We start from the raw sequence: 21511 nt of genomic DNA, 5'->3' as shown, positions 1-21511 counted from the left end.
TGGGGGTGGGCACAGGAGGGCCTTGCTCCATGCCAGGGAGCTTGGTTTTTACCCAATGGGCAACGGGGTGCCAGGGAAGGATTTAAGCCGCGGAGCGACACAGTCCCCCTCCAAACTCAACAAGAGACTGGCTTTCCAAGGTCAGAGGTCCAAACCCCTCCCACCTCAACAAGACACTGGCTTCCCAAGGTCAGAGGTCCAAACCCCTCCCACCTCAACAAGAGACTGGCTTTCCAAGGTCAGAGGTCCAAACCCCTCCCACCTCAACAAGACACTGGCTTCCCAAGGTCAGAGGTCAGAGGTCAGAACCCACATCTCAGCGCTATTGAGGCCCTAACGCTCTTTGGACTCAGAATGGGAGAGAGGCCACGGGAGGCAGTGGGATGGGACAGGGCGGGGAGGCCTTCCTGCCCCCCCCCACCCCCCACCCCCCACCCCCGCCGCCGCGCATGCTCCCTGAGGGGGGATGAGCCACACACCTCTCCCTCCCCTTCGCTCCCCATTAGGAGGGGCATCTCTGCTCCCCAACCAGTTGCCCACCACGGGCCGGTCCCTGCAGCCCCAGCAGCTTCCGAGGCCGCCCCAGGACCCGCGGGAGGGAGAGCCCTGCTCCTGGGCCGGGTCCTCGTCGCCCACAGCAGCCAGCGCTCTTGCCCCAGGGCCTCGGGGCGCCTGGCGGGTGGAGGCAGGTCTGCAGGCTGATTACACGTGTGACTCATGCGTGTGCACGGCCAGGCGCAGGCGAGCCAGGGAGGTCACGAGCCCAGCGCTTGCAAGAGAGGCTGCTGTTTGGGAGAGGGGAGCCCAGAGCCCGGAGCCCGGAGCCGTTCCCCGGGCACCCCGCGCTGCTCCCCTGCGGCTCCGGGTCCTGCCCGCGTGCGCACAGGCTCAGGCGTGGGAGGGACTGGACTTCTGGGCGTGTTTCCCCGCAGACACCCCTGGAGCTTCGTGACGGTGAAGGGGAACCCGGCGTCTTCCGTGGAAGACCACATCCAGTACCACGGTGAGCAGCGCGGGCGGGAGGCGGGCGGCATGGTCCCCTCCCCACCCACGCGTCTCCATGGCGACGACGCTCCTGTCTCCATGGCGACGATGCTCAGGGCTTCCCCAGGGCCCGCTGGCTGACCCAACTCCCCGCATCTGATGGGCCACGTTCCATCAAAGGGGCAAACCCAACCCTGTTGAAGGCCCATCAGTAGGATACACCAAGGGGCCAGATGACGATGATCTCTGAACGCATCATAATCTGGCCGCTCAGTGTCTGTCCTATAGAATAAAAGGCTAATATGCAAATGGTCCCCTCGACCAGGAGTTCGACCAGCAGGCAGGCCGGCCAACCGCCCATGTCCCCTTCCCCTGGCCAAGCTGGCCAGACCCCACCCATGCACGAATTCATATATATATATATATATATAGCCTCTAATATATATATATATATATATATATATATATATATATATATATATATATACACACACACACTGAGTGGCCAGATTATTATGCATTCAGAGATCATCATCATCTGGCCGCTCGGTGTAATACGTGTGTGTGTTAATCCTCATCCGAGGATATTTTTCCTTTGATTTTTAGAGAGAGTGGAAGGGACGGGGGGAGAGACACAGAGAGAGAAACATCGACGTGAGAGAGACACCTCGATGGGTTGCCTCCTGCACGGGCCCCCGACCAGGGCCGGGGATGAAGCCCACAACCCACGTACGTGGACTTGACCGGAATCGAACCCTTCAGTCCGCAGGCCGGGGCTCTATCCACTGAGCCACACCGGCCAGGGCAGATAATACTTTTTTTTGGGGGGGGGGGAGAACACGTCATTGGGGTCGTTAACCCCAAATTGAAAGGCCATTGGAAGTGAGAGGCGAGGGTGTTTACACGAGATCCATGAGAGCTGCTAACTGGGAATTGTTCATTCATTCATTCATTCATTCAGGCAGAGGCCCGGACAGGTGCCATCGCGAGGCGAGGGCGAGGGGGATCGGTGAGGCAGGGCAGGGGCAGGGCGGTGTGGCCTCCGGCGCAGAGAGCATCACGCAGCCAAGCCAATCCCAAACAATGCTTTCAATGCCGAGTCTCGTAGCCCTTGGTCCAGCAGCCAACGGATCCTTGGGTTATTATCTTTGCCAACAGTCCCTGGGGTCCTGGGGGGCCCTGAGGCCCTGTCTGGAGGCCGTGTGCCTGTTCTGCCCTCCCAGGGTTTGGAGGGGGCCGTGCGGGGAGGGTCAGCTCCGTGTGAGAGTGGTTTCGCTTAGGATTGTCCTGAACAGCTTCATCCAGAGCGAGTGACACAGGGCGGATGGGGGTGGGACAGAGCCAGCAGGGGCCGTGTTTTGAGCTAAAAAGACACTTGGGATGGGCCTTGGTAGCGGTAGCTGCCTCTGCCCAGAGGAGGTGCAGGTGGGGGGGGGGGGCGGGGGGGCACGGCGGGGTCCGAGCGCAGAGAGGGATCCCCATGAGGAATGACGGGGCTCAGAGTATGGACTTGGGGGTGGTGGCCCTCAGCCTGGTCTGCACCCTCTCCAATCTGGGACATCCCTCTCCCAATCCAGTACCACTGGCTCCTAACCACTCACCTGCCTGCCTGCCTGATCACCCCTAACGACTCTGCCTGCAGGCCTGATCACCCCTAATAGCCGCCCCCCTGCAGGCCTGCTTGCCCCCCACTGCCACCCCCTGCAGGCCTGCTCGCCCCCAACTTCCCCCCCTGCTGGCCTGCTTGCCCCCAACTGCCCCCCCTCTGCAGGCCTGCTTGCCCCCAACTTCCCCCCATGCCGGCCTGCTTGCCCCCAACTGCCCCCCCCCCCCCCGCAGGCCTGCTTGCCCCCAACTGCCACCCCCTGCAGGCCTGCTTGCCCCCAACTGCCCCCCCCCCCCCGCTGGTCTGATTGCCCCCAACTTCTCCCCCTGCCGGCCTGCTCGCCCCTAATCACCTCTGCCTTGGCCCTGCCACCATCGCTTTGTCCGGAAGGATGACCCATCTCCTGGTCTCCTGGTCTAATTAGCATATTACCCTTTTATTAGTATAGATTTTTGTATTTATATATATATAAAATATATATATTTGTATTGATTTCAGAGAGGAAGGGAGAGGGAGAGAGAGAGAAACATCCATGATCAGAGAGAATCATGGTCGGCTGCCTCCTGCACGCCCCCCTACTGGGGATCGAGCCCACAACCCAGGCATGTGCCCTTGGCCAGAATCGAACCCAGGACCCTTCAGTCTGCAGGCTGGCGCTCTATCCACTGAGCCACACCGGCCGGACACAGAGCTCTCTTTTTCAAAAAGCGGCTCAGATCCCTGTGTGAGCTCCCCCTGCCTTAGACCCCCCCCCCCCCCGCCGCCCCCGCCGGGCTTGGGGTCTGCCTGTCGCTGAACGCCTGCTCTCTGACAGGTCTTGGGGGCTCTGCCGCCGCCCGGGTGTTCAAACTGTTCCGGTCGGAGCACGGCGAGTACTTCAACGTGTCCGCATCCAGCGAGTGGGTTCAAGGTGAGGCGCCGGGCCCCCGCCCCCCCCCCCCCCCCCCCCCCCCGGCCAAGCCTGACGTTTGGACCGAAGGCCGGGACGGACTGAGTTGGCAGAGGCAGGATTCTTCTCTTGCGCCAACGAGACCCCGTCACTGCGGCGGAGGCAACTGACGTTGCGAGAGAAATTTGTCCTTTTTAAAAAAATACTAGTAGCCCCGCGCACGAATCCGTGGGCCAGTAGCTCGCTGCCGCCCTCCTGTAGCTCCCCCCGCCCCCGCCCCTCCCCACAGTTTGCTGCCCTGCCCCCTCCTGTAGCTCTTCGCCGCCTGCTTGTAGCTCGCTGCCCCACCCTCCTGCTGATCCGTGATCCAGCCGTTAAGGGTCGGTCGCTATGTAACGACCGTTTGCATATTACATCTTTATATAGGAGGATATTTTTATTGATCTCAGAGAGGAAGGGAGAGGGAGAGAGACAGAGAGAAACATCCATGATGAGAGAGAATCATGGATCGGCTGCCTCCTGCACGCCCCACACTGGGGATGGAGCCCGCCACCCGGGCCTGTGCCCTGACTGGGAATCGAACCCTGACCTCCTGGGTCATAGGTTGACGCTTAACCACTGAGCCAGCCTGCCAGGCGAAATCTGTCTTTAATTCACCAAGCCCCGTGGCCAGTAGCCCAGAGGGGTGTTTTTTTTTCTCACGGAATCGGATCCCTTTTCCGGGCCAGGCATGCCGGCTGGGTCCTGGCCCTCGGGGAGCCCACACGTGGGGATGGGGTGCAGCCGGGCCCGATCCTTGGGTCGTGGGTTTCCACATGGATTCCCTCTTCCTCCTTTTTGCAACCACGGGGACTGTCTATTGCGTTTATGAAGCGAGAGGCGTTTTGAATGAAAACGCTGGCGGCCTCGGGGGCTTGGGGGCTGCGCCGAGCCTGCCTGGCCCCGCGGCCTCCCTGCGTGACCGGCTCGGCTTCCTGCCTAGATGCGGAGTGGACGGAATGGTTCGACCACGCGCCAGTGTCCCACGCCAAAGGCGGGGAGAAGATCTCCGACCTCCAGGCGGCCCACCCGGGCAAGATCTGCATCCGCCCACTGGGTATTCAGGTGCCGCTCCACACGGTCACGGTTGCTGGGGAGGTGGTGGGTCTCCGAGGCGCTCGCCGTGGGCGGGGTGTGGTGCCCGTGGCCCCCGTAGCTCACAGGGGAGCCAGGGACTGGCTTTCCCGGCTCACGGGCCCGTGATCTGTCCGGGCTCCCGGCTGTGAGCTCCAGAGCCAGGCTGGCCTGGATGCTGCCTCTGGGTCCCTCCCTCCTCCATGCCTTGCTCTGCACCGTGGCTGAGTGCGCCCAGCACGGGGTTGGGGGGGGGGTGACCTGCCCTGTCTCAGTGGGGCTCCTTTGGGACCGAGTGCCCAGGACCCAGTGGGGGTAGGGGAGGCGCTGAGCCCAGCCCCGGGGGGAGAGTGCGGGGTGTTTCTCAGCATCTAGAAGGGTTCAGGAGTCTGGAAAAGGGGCTGTGAGTAAATTAATAAAGAGACTAGGCATGAAATATAAATCTGGAAGGCATTTTGGGGAGCCAGAGGAGACTCAGCCATAGTAACCAAGTTCTCCGAATCTCTGGACCCCTAGCTTTTTATTCACACAAACTAGAGGCTCGATGCACGAAGATTCGTGCAAGAATGGGCCTTCCTTCCCCTGGCTGCCAGCAGCGCCTTCGCTCTGGCCGGAGCCGCCTTTCCGCCTTCCCATGCTGCCCAGAGGCCCGGAGCGGCTGGGGTGGTGCGGAACGCCTGCGTCAAGCATCCAGCCCCGCCCCCAGCCGCTCGGCACCTGTGCATGCAAATTAACCCGCCATCTTTGTTGGGTTAATTTGCATACTCACTTCTGATTGGCTGGTGGGCATCGTGAAGGTACGGTCAATTAGCATGCTACTCTTTTATTAGGTAGATTGCCCTAAAGCAGCGGTCGGCAAACTGCGGCTCGCGAGCCACATGCGGCTCTTTGGCCCCTTGAGTGTGGCTCTTCCACAAAATACCACGGCCTGGGCGAGTCTATTTTGAAGAAGTGGCGTTAGAAGAAGTTTAAGTTTAAAAAAATTTGGCTCTCCAAAGAAATTTCAGTCGTTGTACTGTTGCTATTTGGCTCTGTTGACTAATGAGTTTGCCGACCACTGCCCTAAAGCAAAGCAGATATACATATCAAAGGTAAGGTTTGGTATACAGTAGGCATTGTCAGGTTGGGGGAACTGCCCTCGGCTGTCCAGCTGTTTGGCCAGCAGCAGGTAATCACATGTAGATTTTCAGGTTTGGGGAAATGCTTTCAGCTACTCCAGCAGGCCATAATATGTATCTTCAGCCCTGCTTTTGATGGACATTTTGCATTTATGACCTGTTGGAATTAGCCCCCAGCAGGAGAGCACCCCCAGGCCTCCTCCTGCGCTCAGCTAGGGTCCCGATTTGATTCTGGTCAAGGGCGCATGCCCGGGTTGCAGGCTCCGCCCTGGCCCAGGCCATGGTCAGGGTGCGTGCAGGAGGCAACACATCGATGTGTCTCTCTCACATCGATGTTTCTCTCTGTTCTTTCCTCTCTCTTCCACTCTTTCTAAAAATCAGTGGAAAAATATCCTTGGGTGAGGAAGAAAGAAAGAGAAAGAAAGAAGGAAGGAAGGAAGGAAGGAAGGAAGGAAGGAAGGAAGGAAGGAAGGAAGGAAGGAAGGAAGGAACTGACCCCCCCACTCCCACCCACCAACGCTCATGCTCCCCAGGCCTAAGTTTCACTTTCTCTTGCAACCCTGCACGTGCCCGCTCTCACTCTGCAGCAGCCACGGTCTTATTCCCCCAGCTCTGGACCAGCCTCCACGCCCCAAGCACATCCGGGAACCCTAGCAAGCATGTCAAACTCGTGGCTGGCAGGCCACATGCCTCGTGTGACACGCGTGCAAGGGATGCTCACGCATCCTACACTTGCCTCCTGGCGTCTGCTCAGCCAGCGGGGGCTCCAGACCCCCGCCTCTCCCTTTCGGGGGGCCATTCCCTCTCCCCGGTAACTGTCTCCACCGTGGACTCAGGCCCTCCCCCTAGTGTGAAAACACAGCTAATCCCAGGCCAGACCTTTAAACGAAGCTTAACTGACGGCTGGGAGATGGTGAAGGACACGGGTGAGAAACACGCACGTATGTTTCCCGCTTGGGTGGATTCGGCCCTTACAACACCCTGAGACCAAGTGCCACCTAACACGTGCCATCAACACATGTGATGGTGGGACTATTGCCAGATACTTTATCCTTAGTTATTATGAACTAAAGGCCCGGTGCACGAAATTCGTGCAGGGAGGGGGGAAATCCCTCAGCCTGGCCTGCACCCTCTCCAATCCGGGACCCCTCAAAGGATGTCCGACTGCCGGTTTAGGCCCGATCCCATGTGATCGGGCCTAAACCGGCAGTTGGACATCCCTTGCGTAGTTCAGGACCGCTGGCTCCTAACCGCTCACCTGCCTGCCTGCCTGATCGCCCCTAACTGCTCTCCCCTGCTGCCCTGATCACCCCTATCTGCTCTCCCCTGCCGGCCTGATCGCCCCTAACTGCTCTCCCCTGCCAGCCTGGTCGCCCCTATCTGCTCTCCCCTGGTGGCCTGATCGCCCCTAACTGCTCTCCCCTGCCAGCCTGATTGCCCCTATCCGCTCTCCCCTGCCGGCCTGATCGCCCCTAACAGCCTCTGCCTTGGCCTCCGCCACTGTGGCTTTGTCCAGAAGGACGTCCGGAAGGATGTTCACAAGACATCCGGTCTAATTAGCATATTACCCTTTTATTAGTATAGATTACAGTAAGTGGCGTCCACCTAGAGTGAAGGGAGGCGGGTTCCACTGAGCCGTAGGAGAGCCCGCCTACTCTGTAACCCAGAATCCAGGTCTTTCTTCAGGGTAGAGAAAGGAAGGAAAAAGAAAAAGGCAGCAAAATAGAGTCGCCATTCCCTCGAGATTGTGGTGGATCGTGCACCTTGGAAAACGTCCAGCTCTATCTGCTCTCCTTTTTTTTTAAATAGATTTTTATTGATTTCAGAGGGAGCGGGGGAGAGAGATAGAGGCAGCCATGGCCGGCGTGGCTCCGGGGTTGAGCGTTGACCTAAGAACCAGGAAGGAGGTCACGGTTCGATTCCCGGTCAAGGGCACATGCCCGGGTTGCGGGCTCGATCCCCAGTGTGGGGCGAGCAGGAGGCAGCCGATCCATGATCCTCTCTCATCATGGATGTTTCTATCTCCCTCTCCCTCTCCCTTCCTCTCTGACATCAATAAAAAAATATTTTTTAAAAAATGAGAATCAGCCCTAACCGGTTTGGCCCAGTGGATAGAGCATCGGCCTGCAGACTGAAGGGTCCCAGGTTCGATTCCGGTCAAGGGCATGCACCTTGGTTGCGGGCACATCCCCAGTGGGAGGTGTGCAGGAGGCAGCTGATCGATGTTTCTCTCTCATCGATGTTTCTAGCTCTCTATCCCTCTCCCCTCCTCTCTGTAAAAAATCAATAAAATATATATTTTTTAAAAAAGTATTTTTAAAACAACAACAAAAGGCCAGTATTGCTCTGCCACGGGCTGGCTGGGTGGCCCTGGGCGAGCCCTCCGCTCTCGGAGTCTCTGCTTCCTCCTCTGTGAGGCCAGCAGAGACCGACCGGTCCGCCCTGAAGGTGGAAGGAGATGAGAGACGTGAACACTTAGCTCCATGGCTCCGAGGCGGGGCTCTCACGCTTCGCCGCCCGCTGGAATCCCCGGGCACGTTCCCAAGGTCTGGTGCCCTGGCCACACCCAGACCCAGTCTGATCCCAGACTCCAGGAGGGAGGGGCCTGGGCGTAGGTTTATTTCATTATTATGTTTTAAATATATTTTGATGGATGTCTGAGAGGAAGGGAGAGGGAGAGAGAGAGAGAAACATCCATGATGAGAGAGAATCAGGGATCGGCTGCCTCCTGCACGCCCCCCACTGGGGATGGAGCCCACAACCCGGGCATGTGCCCTTGACTGGGAATCGAACCCGGGACACTTCAGTCCTCAGGCCGAGGCTCTATCCACTGAGCCACACCGGCTAGGGCCCAAAGATTTTTATTCAGTTCAGAGAGGAAGGGAGAGTGAGAGAGAGAGAGAGAAACATCCATGATGAGAACGAATCATGGATCGGCTGCCTCCTGCACGCCCCCGACTGGGGATGGAGCCTGCAACCTGGGCCTGTGCCCTTGACCGGGAATCGAACCTGGGACCCTTCAGTCTGCAGGCTGATGCTCTATCCACTGAGCCACTCCGGCTGGCTGGGGCCTGGGCACCGTTTTAAAAGGAGTCCCCACGTGGTGTGGGATCACCCGTGCACTGAGCGTGGTCTCCTCCTGCAGCCAGGTTCACGGTGCGGGGGGAGGGGGCGGGATGGGGAGGAGGGGAGGAAGGGGGGGTGGTCCAGCTGGCTCTCAGAGAGCACCTGCTCGTAGCGGAGTCTCCTGAGATGCTAAGGCTTAGCATGTCCCCAGCGAGGCCCAGTGACCCCGGCCTGGACCCCGACCCCGTGGGCCCCGGGCAGGGCGTGGATCCCCCCTGCGCCCTCACCCCGGAACCGAGGCAGCCGCTGGAATGTGACAGCCAGCCCCGGGGCCGCGCCACACGCTTATTTCGGGGACGATTTTAGACTTGCGAGCGTGTGATTATGGCATGAATCATCGCTTTCTTCTTGACCAAGAAAACGGGAGAATAATGGCTGTGCTCCGCTGTTCCCCTGCCCCTCCCAGGCCAGGACGAAGGACGGAGCCAACCTCACCATCGAGGTCGTGTACAAGCGCGGCCAGGATTACAGGTTCGCCTGCTACGTCCGGGGCCACGCCTGCCCGCCCTACCGCGTGCGGTTCCTGTGCGGGAAGCCGGGTAAGCGGGCCAGGTCGGGACAGAGGCAGCGGTGATGGGTCCCCTCCCCCATCTCCCCCTCCACCCCCTGCTAATGACACAGGAGGAGGGGAGGGTGCTGGGAGAGGGTGGGAGGCAGCAGACCCCGCCCTGCCCACTCATCTATCAGCAAGGGAAGGGTGCCATGGACAGGGGGACCTTCCTGCAGCCAGCCCCCCACAACCCACCCCCCTGCACGGACACGTGGCCCCTGGCCCCTTTGGGTACTGTTATTATTAGAAGTATTTTTTTTTAACAAACAAATGTCTTCTTTTTTAAAAATATTTTTATTGATTGTAGAAAGGAAGGGAGAGGGAGAGATAGAAACATCCATGATGAGAGAGAATCATGGGTCGGCTGCCTCCTGCACGCCCTACACTGGGGATCGAGCCTGCAACCCGGGGAATGTGCCCTTGACCGGGAATCGAACTCGGGACCCTTCAGTCCGCAGGCCGACGCTCTGTCCACTGAGCCACACCGGCCAGAGCTGGGTGCTGTTTGTTATTTTATTTTTTAAAATACATTTTTACTGGTTTCAGAGAGGAAGGGAGAGGGAGAGAGAAACATCCATGATGAGAGAGAATCATGGGTCAGCTGCTTCCTGCACGCCCCCCACTGGGGATCGAGCCCGCAACCCGGGCACGTGCCCTGACCGGGAATCGAACCCGGGACCCTTCAGTCCGCAGGCCGACGCTCTACCCACTGAGCACCACCGGCCGGGGCCGGCTGTTGCTATTTTAAGCCCAGGGCCGGAGGTGCTCATTACCAGGAGCTGGAAGTGGCCGGTTGGTTCGGGGAGGCGCTGGGCCGTCTCCAGAAGGGAGGTCTGCGGGGGGTGGGGGATGTGGGGGGGGGGACGCTCCCGGCTCCTGTCAATAATGGCCCGGAGGAACTGTATTTGTGTTACTTCCCGAGAGAAGTGGGTGTGGTGAGGCGGCCCCACGGGACGCCCCCGGCCGAGGCCTCGGTGGAAAATTCCTCGCCTGGAGCTGATGAATGGCTCTTTGCTGGTGGGGTTTTTGTTGACTCCCCAAAACCTGCGCCACGCCGGGAGAGGCGCGGGCCTGGCGATCTGGGGTTTGGATAGGCAACCCTGGCATTGGCATCGACTTAGGTAGGGCCGGGCCGGGAGGAGGCAGACAGTGCAGAGGGCACCCAGGGCCAAGGCCCGCCTCTCACTCTCTCCCTCCCTCCCGCTTGGGGTCGTTACAGTGAGGCCCAAACTCACCGTCGTCATCGACACCCACGTCAACAGCACGCTCCTGACGCTGGAGGCCGACGTGCGGTCCTGGCAGCCCGGGGACACCGTGGTGGTGGCCAGCACCGACTACTCCATGTACCAGGCCGAGGAGTTCCGGGTGCTTCCCTGCAAGGCCTGTGCCCCCAACCAGGTCCGAGTGGCAGGTAGGACTCGGCCCCGCCCCGTCCCAGGCTGGCGGGACCTGGGGATGGTGAGGCCTGTATCCGTCAGCTAGCGCCGTCACAGCGCCGTGTAACAAAAGGGCCCTTCAAATCTCACGGCGGACGTGTTCGTATTTCTCACTCATCCACCTGCGGGCTGTCTGGGGCTCAGGCCGGCCCCCTATGGCTCTTTGTCTCCCCCGGAAACAGTCCTCTCGGCGGGGAGGCTGAAGGTCCCCAGAGGGGTGCACAGAGACGCGGGAGGACGCTGGGGGCCTGGGCGCAGGACCCGCAGTCTCTGCCCACATCCCACTGGCTGGAGCATATCACGTGGCCGCCACGCATGGGGTGGGGAACCCTGCTTCTCCCACGGGGGAGTGAACGTTTGTTAGGAAATCATGTGATCTGCCAGGGATTTTTTTATTTTTTACAGAGAGGAAGGGAGAGGGAGAGAGAGTTAGAAACGTCGATGAGAGAGAAACATCCATCAGCTGCCTCCTGCACACCTCCTACTGGGAATGTGCCCGCAACCAAGGTCCATGCCCTTGACCGGAATCGAACCCGGGGCCCTTCAGTCCACAGGCCGACGCTCTATCCACGGAGCCACACCAGTTAGGGCACATTTTCTTAAAATATGTATTTTTATTGATTTCAGAGAGTAAGTAAGAGGGAAACATCCATGATGAGAGAGAATCACGGATCGGCTGCCTCCTGCACGCCCCACACTGGGGATGGAGCCTGCAACCCAGGCATGTGCCCTTGACCGGAATCAAACCTGGGGCCCTTCAGTCCGCAGGCCGGCGCTCTATCCACTGAGCCACACTGGCCAGGGCTGCCAGGGACGTTAAAATCTCTTCTTTCCCTCGCTTTCGGCTTTTCTTCTCCTGCATCTTGACTTGGACGCCCCGTCGTTTATGGTGGGGGAGGTTACGGCATCGCAGATGGTTAGCGGTGAAAAGGGACCTCAGCTATCACCAGGTTAGTGCCGTGGTCGGCAAACTGCGGCTTGCGAGCCACATGCGGCTCTTTGGCCCCTTGAGTGTGGCTCTTCCACAAAATACCACGGCCTGGGCGAGTCTGTTTTGAAGAAGCGGCGTTCGAAGAAGTTTGAGTTTAAAAATGTGGCTCTCCAAAGACATGTCCGTCGTTGTGCTGTTGGTATTTGGCTCTGTGGACGAAGGAATTTGCCGACCGCTGGGTTAGTGATTCGCAGCGGCCAGAGCGGTGGGTTCATTCGAGTGGCCTGGTTGCAAGCACCAGAGTCCAACTCGACTGTGTTCATCCCAACGGCCGGCCGAGAAAGGACAGGGCGCAGGGCGGCTGCAGGGGTCTGGGGCGCAGGGACCGGCGGGCAGCTTCCTGGGGGCGTCCCTGTCTGCAGGCTCCACGCTTCGTCCCCGGGACAGAGCTCAGAGGTCACGTTCAGCGCGAGCACGGGCTGGGCCGGCGGCCGTGTGCGCTCCCTCCGCCCGGAGGGGCAGGCCCTGCCCTGACCGTCCCTCAGATGGCTTCACATGGAGAGAGGGCCACGTCCTGGGGAAAATGGGGTGCACTGCCAGGAGCAGAAGAAATACCGGCTCCAGCCCTGGCCGGTGTGGCTCAGTGGATAGAGCGCCGGCCTGCGGACTGAAGGGTCCCAGGTTCGATTCCGGTCAAGGGCATGTACCTTGGTTGCGGGCTCGATCCCCAGTGGGGGGCGTGCAGGAGGCAGCCGATCCATGATTCTCTCTCATCCTGGATGTTTCTCTCTCTCTCTCTCTCTCCCTCTTCCTCCTCTCTGAAATTAATAAAGAAATATATATATATATTTTTTTAATATATTTTATTGATTTTTTACAGAGAGGAAGGGAGAGGGATAGAGAGTTAGAAACATCGATGAGAGAGGAACATCGATCAGCTACCTCCTGCACACCTCCCACTGGGGATGTGCCCGCAACCAAGGTCCATGCCCTTGACCGGAATCGAACCCGGGACCCTTCAGTCCGCAGGCCGACGCTCTATCCACTGAGCCACACCGGCCAGGGCTAAAGAAATATATTTTAAAAAAAGAAAAGAAGAAGAAAGAAATACCAGCTAGACCAGAGAAGTAGTAGTATTGGGGGCAGGAGACAGCTGTGGAGTGAGAAAACATATCCACTCAAATTCAAAATACACGATTCTGGAAATAAAACCACAGAAAGTAAAATTCAACGCAATCTTTTTTTTTTTAAGTGAGTTTTTATTGATTTCAGAAAGGAAGGGAGAGGGAGGGAGAGAGAGATAGAAACATCCATGATGAGAGAGAATCATGGATCGGCTGCCTCCTGCACGCCCCCCACTGGCTCTTCGTCTCTCCCTCCCTCTCTCCCACTGGGGATCGCGCCTGCAACCCGGGCATGTGCCCTGACCAGGAATCGAACCCGGGACCCTTCAGTCCTCAGGCCAACGCTCTATCCACTGAGCCACACCAGCCGGGGCGCCAGCTGCTTCCTGAGGCCTCTTGGGCCGGTTGGAGAGACAGCTGGGCTGCTCTGGGCCTGAGTGCGGGGAGGAGCGGAGGAGGGGGGACGCTGGCTCCCTCCGGACCCTCCAGCCGCCCTGAGTCTAGCGAGGCCAGTGACAGTGTCTGCAGCAGCCCACCCCCAGCTGACCCCGCCCCGAAGGGACAGTCCACTGGGCCCTTCTCACCAGCGCCTCCTGGTGGACAGTGTCAGGAATTCTCAGGCAGGGGTCTGTGTGTGCGCCTGTGCATGTGTGTATGTGTATGTACGTGTGTGCACGTGTGTGTGCATGTGTGAGTGTGTGCACATGTGTGTGAGTGAATGTGTGTGCATGTGTGTGTGCACATGTGTGTGTGTGAGTGCACGTGCATATACGTCCGTGCACATGTGTATGCATATGCGCACATGTGTGAGTCAATGTGCATGCGCGTGTGTGCATGTGCGTGTGTATGCACACATGTGTGAGTGTGTACACATATGTGTGCGTGTGTGTGTGCATGTATGTACGTGTGTATCCAGGGGCTCACTGCCTTCTCTTCAGCCCCAGCCCCTCTCTCTGGCTCTCCATCTCCCCTCGAAAGAGGGAGGACTCCACCTGCTCCCTTCATTTGGGCAATTGCCCCCCATTCTCTCCCAGGGTTCAGCTTTCCAGGCCGCCGCAGAGCGGGACACACACGGCCTTCCCTGGCCTCTCCTCCCCGCCCCCTTCCAGTAAACAGGCATTTTTTAAAGGGTTTTTCTGATGGGAAACAGATGGGGGTAACAAAGTCATGAAAATGTGTGAATCATCCAAAAAGAAAACAATTCCTGGCCTCGCCAGCCGCAGGCTAATTCCCAACACCTCCCGACACGGCCATTAGAGCGCCTCGCGGCTGTTGCCCGCCGGTTACCCCGCCTTCCGCTCTGCTGTGACCGCCCTGCCCCTCGTTCCGTGACACCCCTGTTCGGCAGGGCTGTGACACGCCCACACGCACACGCTCCGTCCGCTCCCGCTTCAGGGGCAGCTACCACAGATGTGGAGACTGAGTCTCCGGGAAACCTGGGTCTAGATTCGTGCTTTGGAATGTGTGACCACCAGCCACATGTGGCTGTGTAGGTGCAATTCCAACCCGGCCGGCGTGGCTCCGCGGCTGAGCGTCAACCCATGGACCAGGAGGTCATGGTTCAATTCCTGGTCAGGGCACAGGCCCGGGTGGTGGGCTCCATCTCCAGTGGGGGGCGTGCAGGAGGCAGCCGATCCATGATTCTCTCTCATCATGGATGTTTCTCTCTCTCTCTCTCTCTCTCTCTCTCTCTCCCCACCTCTCCCTTCCTCTCTCTGTTATCAGTAAAAACATAATCCTATATAATAAAGAGGGGATATACAAATTGACTGTCACTCAGCCACAAAGATGGAAGCGCCCACAGCGGAGGCTGAGTTCCCCTAAGGAGCCTTAATGAGCAATCAGCAGGGACCTGCCCCCGTGGGGCTTGAAGGGGGCCCTCAGGCTGGTACCCCCGCCCCGGCACTGGGCCAGGGGACCTGAGGCTGCATCCCCCGCCCTGGTGGGGCTTGACAAGGCACCTCAGGCCAAGCCCCCTGCCCCAGTGCTGGGCCTGGGGACCTGAGGCTGTGCCTCCTGCCCAGCGGGGCTTGACAAGGGTGGGACTGGCCAGGTCTGGATCTCGCCCCATGGGGGTGGGGCTGGCCGAGTCTGGGTCTCGCCCAATGGGGTTGGGGCTGGCTGGGTCTGGGTCTCGCCCAATGGGGGTGGGGCCGGCTGGGTCTGGGTCTCACGCGATTTCGAGGCGCACGCAGGTGGGCAGGGACTTGACTCTGGTTCCCGCAGCGCGCCCCAGACTCTGACAGGAGGGAGATTTTCATATACATTTTACTGATTTTCTTTCCCCTCTGACACTTCTATTGTAGAGAAAGGGCAAATAGCAATATTAAAATATTTCCCCTAATTAATCCCCTTTTAATGTGCACAAATTTTGTGCACCGGGCCACTAGTTTTAAATAAATAAACATAGCCCTAGCCAGTGTGGCTCAGTGGATAGAGTGTCGGCCTGCAGACTGAAGGGGCCTGGGTTTGATTCCGGCCAAGGGCACATACCCGGGTTGCGGGCTCGATCCCCAGTGTGGGGTGTGCAGGAGGCAGCCGATCCATGATCCGCTCTCCTCATGGATGTTTCTCTCTCTCTCCCTCTCCCTTCCTCTCTGAAATGAATCAATAAATTAAAAAAAAAAGAATGATAACTTTATAAAAATATAAATAGATGAAATTCCCACTAAAGTTAGGAAGTCTGTTGCTTGGACACGTGAGCTGGGTTTCCCGTGTCCGCGGCTGCACACAGCGAGAGGCCACATGGTGACAGTGCAGGCAGACCGTGACCGTCACCCCAAAGGTGTAGGGGTGCTGGTGCCGGCCACGCACGTCTCCCTGGTGGGCGTAGGCTGGGCAGGATTCACTCCCAGAGTGACCGGGCCCAGGGTGCGCGACCTCCGCCGTCCTCCTCCCTGACGGCCCCGATCCCGCATCTCCCCCCGAAGCCGGCTGGGCGGAGGGAGGAACCCAGGACTCTGTGGCGTAACGTTGCGCTTCCCCGGGACCTGCCCCGAGCCCCTCGGGCTGGTCCTCGGGAGTCCGGAGGGCAGGCCCCGGGCCCGTCCTGCACACGCACTGGCCCCGCTGGGTCTGAGCCTTGGCACGTGGCTTGGCTTTCTCCGCCTGACAGCCCTTGTTGCTTATTCTCCTCTTGACCCCAGAGTGGCCAGCACTGTGCCCAACCCGGGGAGAGGGCTCGGGGGCAGGGCCAGGGCCACAGCAGCGTGGCTGTGGTGAGCCGGCACGGCCGTGGCATACTCAGCCCCACATTGGGCGCCTTAGGTGCTGTGCCAGCTCAGCCAGGTTCGGGGACCCTGAGAGGGGGCGGTGAGGGATTGAGAAAAGACTGCCAGGAGAATGAAAGCTGGGTCCTGGTGGGGCACTGCCCTCTCTGATGGAGAGCTACCGACGGTGCCACGGACTGCAAGCCGTGTCTTTATTTTATAGCCAGACTAGAGGCCTGATGCACGAAGATTCGTGCAAGAATAGGCATACTTTACCCGGGCTGCTGGCACCGCCTTCGCTCAGGCTAGAGCCACCTTTTTTAAAAAAAAATATATATATATTTTATTGATTTTTTACAGAGAGGAAGGGAGAGGAAGAGAGAGCTAGAAACACTGGTGGGAGAGAAACATCGATCAGCCGCCTCCTGCACACCCCCTACTGGGGATGTGCCCGCAACCAAGGTACATGCCCTTGACCGGAATCGAACCCGGGACCCTTGAGTCTGCAGGCCGATGCTCTATCCACTGAGCCACACCGGTCAGGGCCGGAGCCGCCTTTCCACCTTCCCACGCTGCCCAGAGGCCCGGAGTGTCCCGCCCTGCCCCCGGCCGCTCGGTGCCTGCATATGCAAATTAACCCAGCATCTTTGTTGGGTTAATCTGCATACTCGCTCCTGATTGGCTGGTGGGCATCGCGAAGGTACGGTCCATTTGCATCTTGCTCTTTTATTAGTGTAGATGCCTCGAGGCAAAGTAAGGGCGTGGCCAAGATGTTTACAACCTTCTCGTGGGTTTCGATCCAACTCAACTACTTGCACCTGAACTCTATCAAGCCCACGTCACTCAGCCACGTGGGGCCACGTGTTCGGACCACAGGTTCAAGCTGACAACCACAGCTGTTGGCTGTCACTGTGCGGGGAGGCTCTGCCCTCCACGCTGGGACTTGCACGTGATCATGAGAGGACCGTGCCCTCTCACTAGTCCGAGGCTTGAACCTGTCCACACGCTGTAGCCGCTCGCCACACGTGGCCGCTGGGGGGGCGGTCAGGGTTTGAGCCCCTCTGCTTCCCAGCCACCCCCACCCCGTGCCCCCGCTCATGGCCCTTCTGGAGGGTTCCGGGCAAACACGGCCCCGTCTGCTGTCCTGGCTCACTCAGTGTCAGCGCTGGGAGGAGGGAGGGAGGGCGGAGGCCGGGAAACGGGCGGGCACCCAGCTTCCCGGGGGACAGGGGCCTGGGCGCGGCCTGGGAACGCAGCGGCGGATGGATGACGGGCCACAGGGCTCTGAGCGGGTCTGACAGGGGCTCCCGTGTGGGGCTGGGGGAGCTGTGGCAGAAACACGCTGACAGCTCCGACTCAGTCCGCATCCACCTGGAGCCACTTCTGCACCGTGGCCGGCCGGCCGGTCTCCCCGGGGAACAGAGCGAGCAGCCGGACCGAGATCATCGCAGGAGTGAGGCCGGTGGGACCATCCTGGGCTCCGGCCCTTTTTAAAAATATTTCTTTATTGATGTCAGAGAGGAAGGGAGAGGGAGAGAGAGAGACATCCATGATGAGACAGAATCCTGGACCGGCTGCCTCCTGCACGCCCCACCCTGGGGATGGAGCCCACCACCCGGGACTGTGCCCCTGACCAGGAATCGAACCCTGACCTCCTGGTTCACAGGTTGACGCTCCGTCACTGAGCCACGCCGGCCGGGCCCCCCGTGTTTTCAAAGAGGAAAAAATATACAGTGTTGGCTTGCGTCCGCCTTGGGAGATGGCTGTCGTGGGAAACTTTTATTACTACGTTAGAGTACCCTTCACAGGAAATAGGAGAGTAAATGATCGTGAGCTTGGATTTGGCATTGCCTTTTTACACCGAGTGGCCAGGTTATGATGATCTCTGAACACATAATAGTCTGGCCCAGCTGTGGGCAAACTACGGCCCACGGGCCGGATCCGGCTGTTCTATCCGGTTCTCTTGCTCTCCCCTCCGCTCCTTTACTTTGAATTTATATTAGTTCACACAAACACTCCAGCCATGCTTTTGTTCCAGCCCTCCGGTCCAGTTTAAGAACCCATGGTGGCCCTCGAGTCAGAAAGTTTGCCCACCCCTGGTCTGGCCACTCAGTGTATTTGTATCTCAAATGGGTCCCAGAAGTGTTCTAGACTTTGGCTGGAGATCAACCACCTATTGAGCTTCCCATCAGCCAGTGCAACGGAGAAAACGGATCAGGGGCACGATTTATAGTGTCTCTGATACCCAATCAATGAGGTGCTCGGGAGACGTACACGGAGTGGCCAGATGCTTGTGCGTCCAGAGATCATCATCATCGGGCCACTCGGCGTAGATAGAGCACCAAAGTACGTGATAAAAGTAAAAATAAATAAATTAAGATTTAAAATGAAAAAAAAAACACACCTTTAATTCCTGAGATGTTTGTTGACATTTTAATATTATCATTATTAATTAATATTATTATTATTAATAATATTATTAATATAATTAATATTATTATTATTGTTGATTGATTGATTTTAGAGAGGAAGGGAGAGGGAGAGAGAGAGAAACATCCATGATGAGAGAGAATCATGGATCGGCCGCCTCCTGCACGCTCCCCACTGGGGATGGAGCCCACAACCCAGGCCTGTGCCCTTGACTGGAATCGAACTGTGACCTCCTGGTTCATAGGTCGACGCTCAACCTCTGAGCCATGCCGGCCTGGCCCAGCTTTCTGTGAGGAGAATGCTGCAGGCAGGCCGAGCGATGGGCCTGTGTGTGGGGCCGGCCCCGCAGAGGGGACTTAGCAGGGGGAGGGCGTCAGGGCTGTGGGATCGCGGAGGTCCCCATAGCGGGACACGGCGGTCAGGGTCACAGGAGGAGGTGACGAGGCGACAGAGCAGACTGGGGCGATGTGGGTTGCAGGTGGAGGGGCCACCCGCCAAGGGGCACGGGGGTGGGGGGGGGGCGGGGCAGGAGCCGAAAGGGACAGAGCTCCTCCCCCAGGCCCTCCCCCCACGGCCCCAGGCCCAGCCTGCTGGCCGTGACTGCTGGCCCGTGTGGCGGATTTGGACTCCTGACCCCCAGGCTGCTGAAGCCACACTTTCTAGAAGCTTCTGTGCCCAGCACTGGGCTCATCTGTGCGGCAGGCCTGGGAGCTGGCTCTGACTCCACGGGGGTGATTGCTTGGCTTTGCTGCGAGCCAGGTTCGCAGCTTTGAACTCAGGGGCTTCAGAGAAACACGCCCCCTACCCCCCCCATCCCGTCTGCAGATTCCAGGGCGTCAGCATCCTGAGATCCCGCAGGCCCAGCCCGGGCGGCCAGGGCAGGCAGGCGGGAGGGGACCCTCCTTGGCTGGGAGCCGGTGGGCCACGGCCTTGCATGTGGTCTGCGTCCCGGGGGGGGCTGGAGGAGAGGTACGCTCTGATGCTCCTGCCAAGGCCCCCTCCCGCCCCCCCTGCTCCCTCCCCCCCCCCCCAGTGAGCGAGTGCCAGGCGGCGTCTGAGCTGCGGTCCAGGCAGCGAGGCCACGGGGCAGGTGGCTGCTCCCTGAAACGCCGCCCGACAGGAAGGGGAAGGACCCGCAGCCAGGTCAGCAGTCCCACCAGGAGCAGGCTAGGCCCCGGCCGGTGTTTCTCAGTGGATAGAGCGCCGGCCTGCAGACCGAAGGGTCCAGGGTTCCATTCCAGTCAAGGGCACGTGCCCAGGTGGCGGGCTCCATCCCCGGCCTGGGCCCTGGTCAGGGTTCATACAGGAGGCAACCCATCGAGGTGTCCTCTCCCTTCGACGTTTCTCTCTGTCTCTCCCTCTCCCTCCCACTCTCTCTAAAGATCATTGGGCCCTGGCCGGTGTGGCTCCATGGATAGAGCGTCAGCCTGCGGACCGAAGGGTCCTGGGTTCGATTCCCAGTCAAGGGCACATGCCTGGGTTGCGGGCTCCATCCCCAGTGGGGGGCGTGCAGGAGGCAGCCGATCCATGATTCTCTCTCCCTTTCCCTTCCTCTCTGACATCAATAAAAATATATTTCAAAAAAATAATCCTATCTAATAAAGAGGGGATATGCTAATTGACCATCACTCCATCACAAAGATGGCTGCACCCACAGCTGAGGCCAAGTTCCCATAAGGAGCCTTAACAAGCAATCAGCAGGGACCTGAGGCTACACCCTCCCCCGCCCCCATGGGGCTTGACAGGGGACCTCAGGCCACATCCCCCACCCGGCAGGGCTTGACAGGGGATCTCAGGCCATGTCCTCCACCTGGTGGGGCTTGACGGGGGACCTCAAGGCATGCCCCCCGCCCTGGTCTGGGCTGGAAAACCTCAGGCCACGCCCCCCCATCCTGGTGCTGGGCCAGGGGCCCTGAGGCTACATCCCCTGCCCGGTGGGGCTTGACAAGGGTGGGACTGGCCAGGTCTGGATCTAGCCCAATGTGAGGGGGGCCGGCCAGGTCTGGGTCTCACGTGAATTTGAGGTGCATGTGGGTGGGCGGGGACTTGACTCTGGGTCCCGTGGTGTGCCCCAGACTCCGAAAGGAGGAAGGTTTTCATATACATTTTACTAATTTTCTTTCATCTCTGACACTTCTATTATAGAGAAAGGGCAAATAGCAATATTAAATTATTTCCTCTAATTATTTCCTCTAATTAATCCCCTTTTAATGTGCACGAATTTCGTGCACCGGGCCACTAGTCTGCTATAAAATAAAAATCAATGGGAAAGTATCCTCGGGGGAGGATTGAGAACAACAACAAACTTAGAAGCAGGCTGGGCCTCTGTGCCAGAAAAGCCCTCGGACTGTGGTGCAGCAGGAATCAGGCTGACAGGAATCACAGCTGCCACGTTTCACGCTCTGGTCCCCTCCACGGGGTGGGGGTGGGGGGGCAGTGGTACAGGCACAGAGCACCCTCCCGCCCCCACCAGGAGGAGGGAGGGGGAGAGAGAGGGAGGGCGTGGTGCGGTCAGCACGGGGCTGGTGAACCCTGCACTGTCCAGTGGGACCGGGCAGACACCCGGAGCCGGCCACCGTGCTGGGCACAGAAGCTTCTAGAAAGCGTGGCTGCGGACGCTGGGGTTGAAGCCGTCGGATGGGCTCGCTTTCACGAAGACGGGTTGGGGCTGCGTTGTTTTTGTTTTAATATATTGTATGGATTGTTTACAGAGAGGAAGGGAGAGGGAGAGAGAGTTAGAAACGTCGATGAGAGAGAAACATCCATCAGCTGCCTCCTGCACACCCCCTACTGGGGATGTGCCCGCAACCAAGGCACATGCCCTTGACCGGAATCGAACCTGGGACCCTTCAGTCCGCAGGCCGACGCTCTATCCACTGAGCCACACTGGCCAGGGCGGCGCTGCATTGTTGTGGGGGCCTCACAGAGAGGGGGTGGGAGGGTGCGCCGTGTCTGTGGGAATCCCAGCTGTGTGGCGGTCGGGGCGCGAGCTCGG

At 59.0% G+C, this 21511-nt stretch overlaps 1 protein-coding gene across 2 annotated transcripts in view; it reads left to right on the top strand.

Moving 5' to 3' along the window:
* The window catches only part of CEMIP (cell migration inducing hyaluronidase 1), a 158583-nt gene that overhangs the window by 97878 nt on the left and 39194 nt on the right, over window positions 1-21511 (top strand). For both annotated transcript variants that reach the window (XM_080651477.1, XM_080651476.1), the window contains 5 exons: window positions 933-1003; window positions 3405-3500; window positions 4462-4583; window positions 9243-9375; window positions 10606-10797. In XM_080651477.1, the coding sequence (XP_080507603.1) occupies window positions 933-1003; window positions 3405-3500; window positions 4462-4583; window positions 9243-9375; window positions 10606-10797 (614 nt within the window). The remainder of the gene's footprint in view (window positions 1-932; window positions 1004-3404; window positions 3501-4461; window positions 4584-9242; window positions 9376-10605; window positions 10798-21511) is intronic.

This window comes from Plecotus auritus, assembly GCF_963455305.1.
Source record: "Plecotus auritus genome assembly, chromosome: 15".
Lineage (NCBI taxonomy): Eukaryota > Metazoa > Chordata > Mammalia > Chiroptera > Vespertilionidae > Plecotus > Plecotus auritus.
This window is presented reverse-complemented; position numbering and strand designations above follow the sequence as displayed.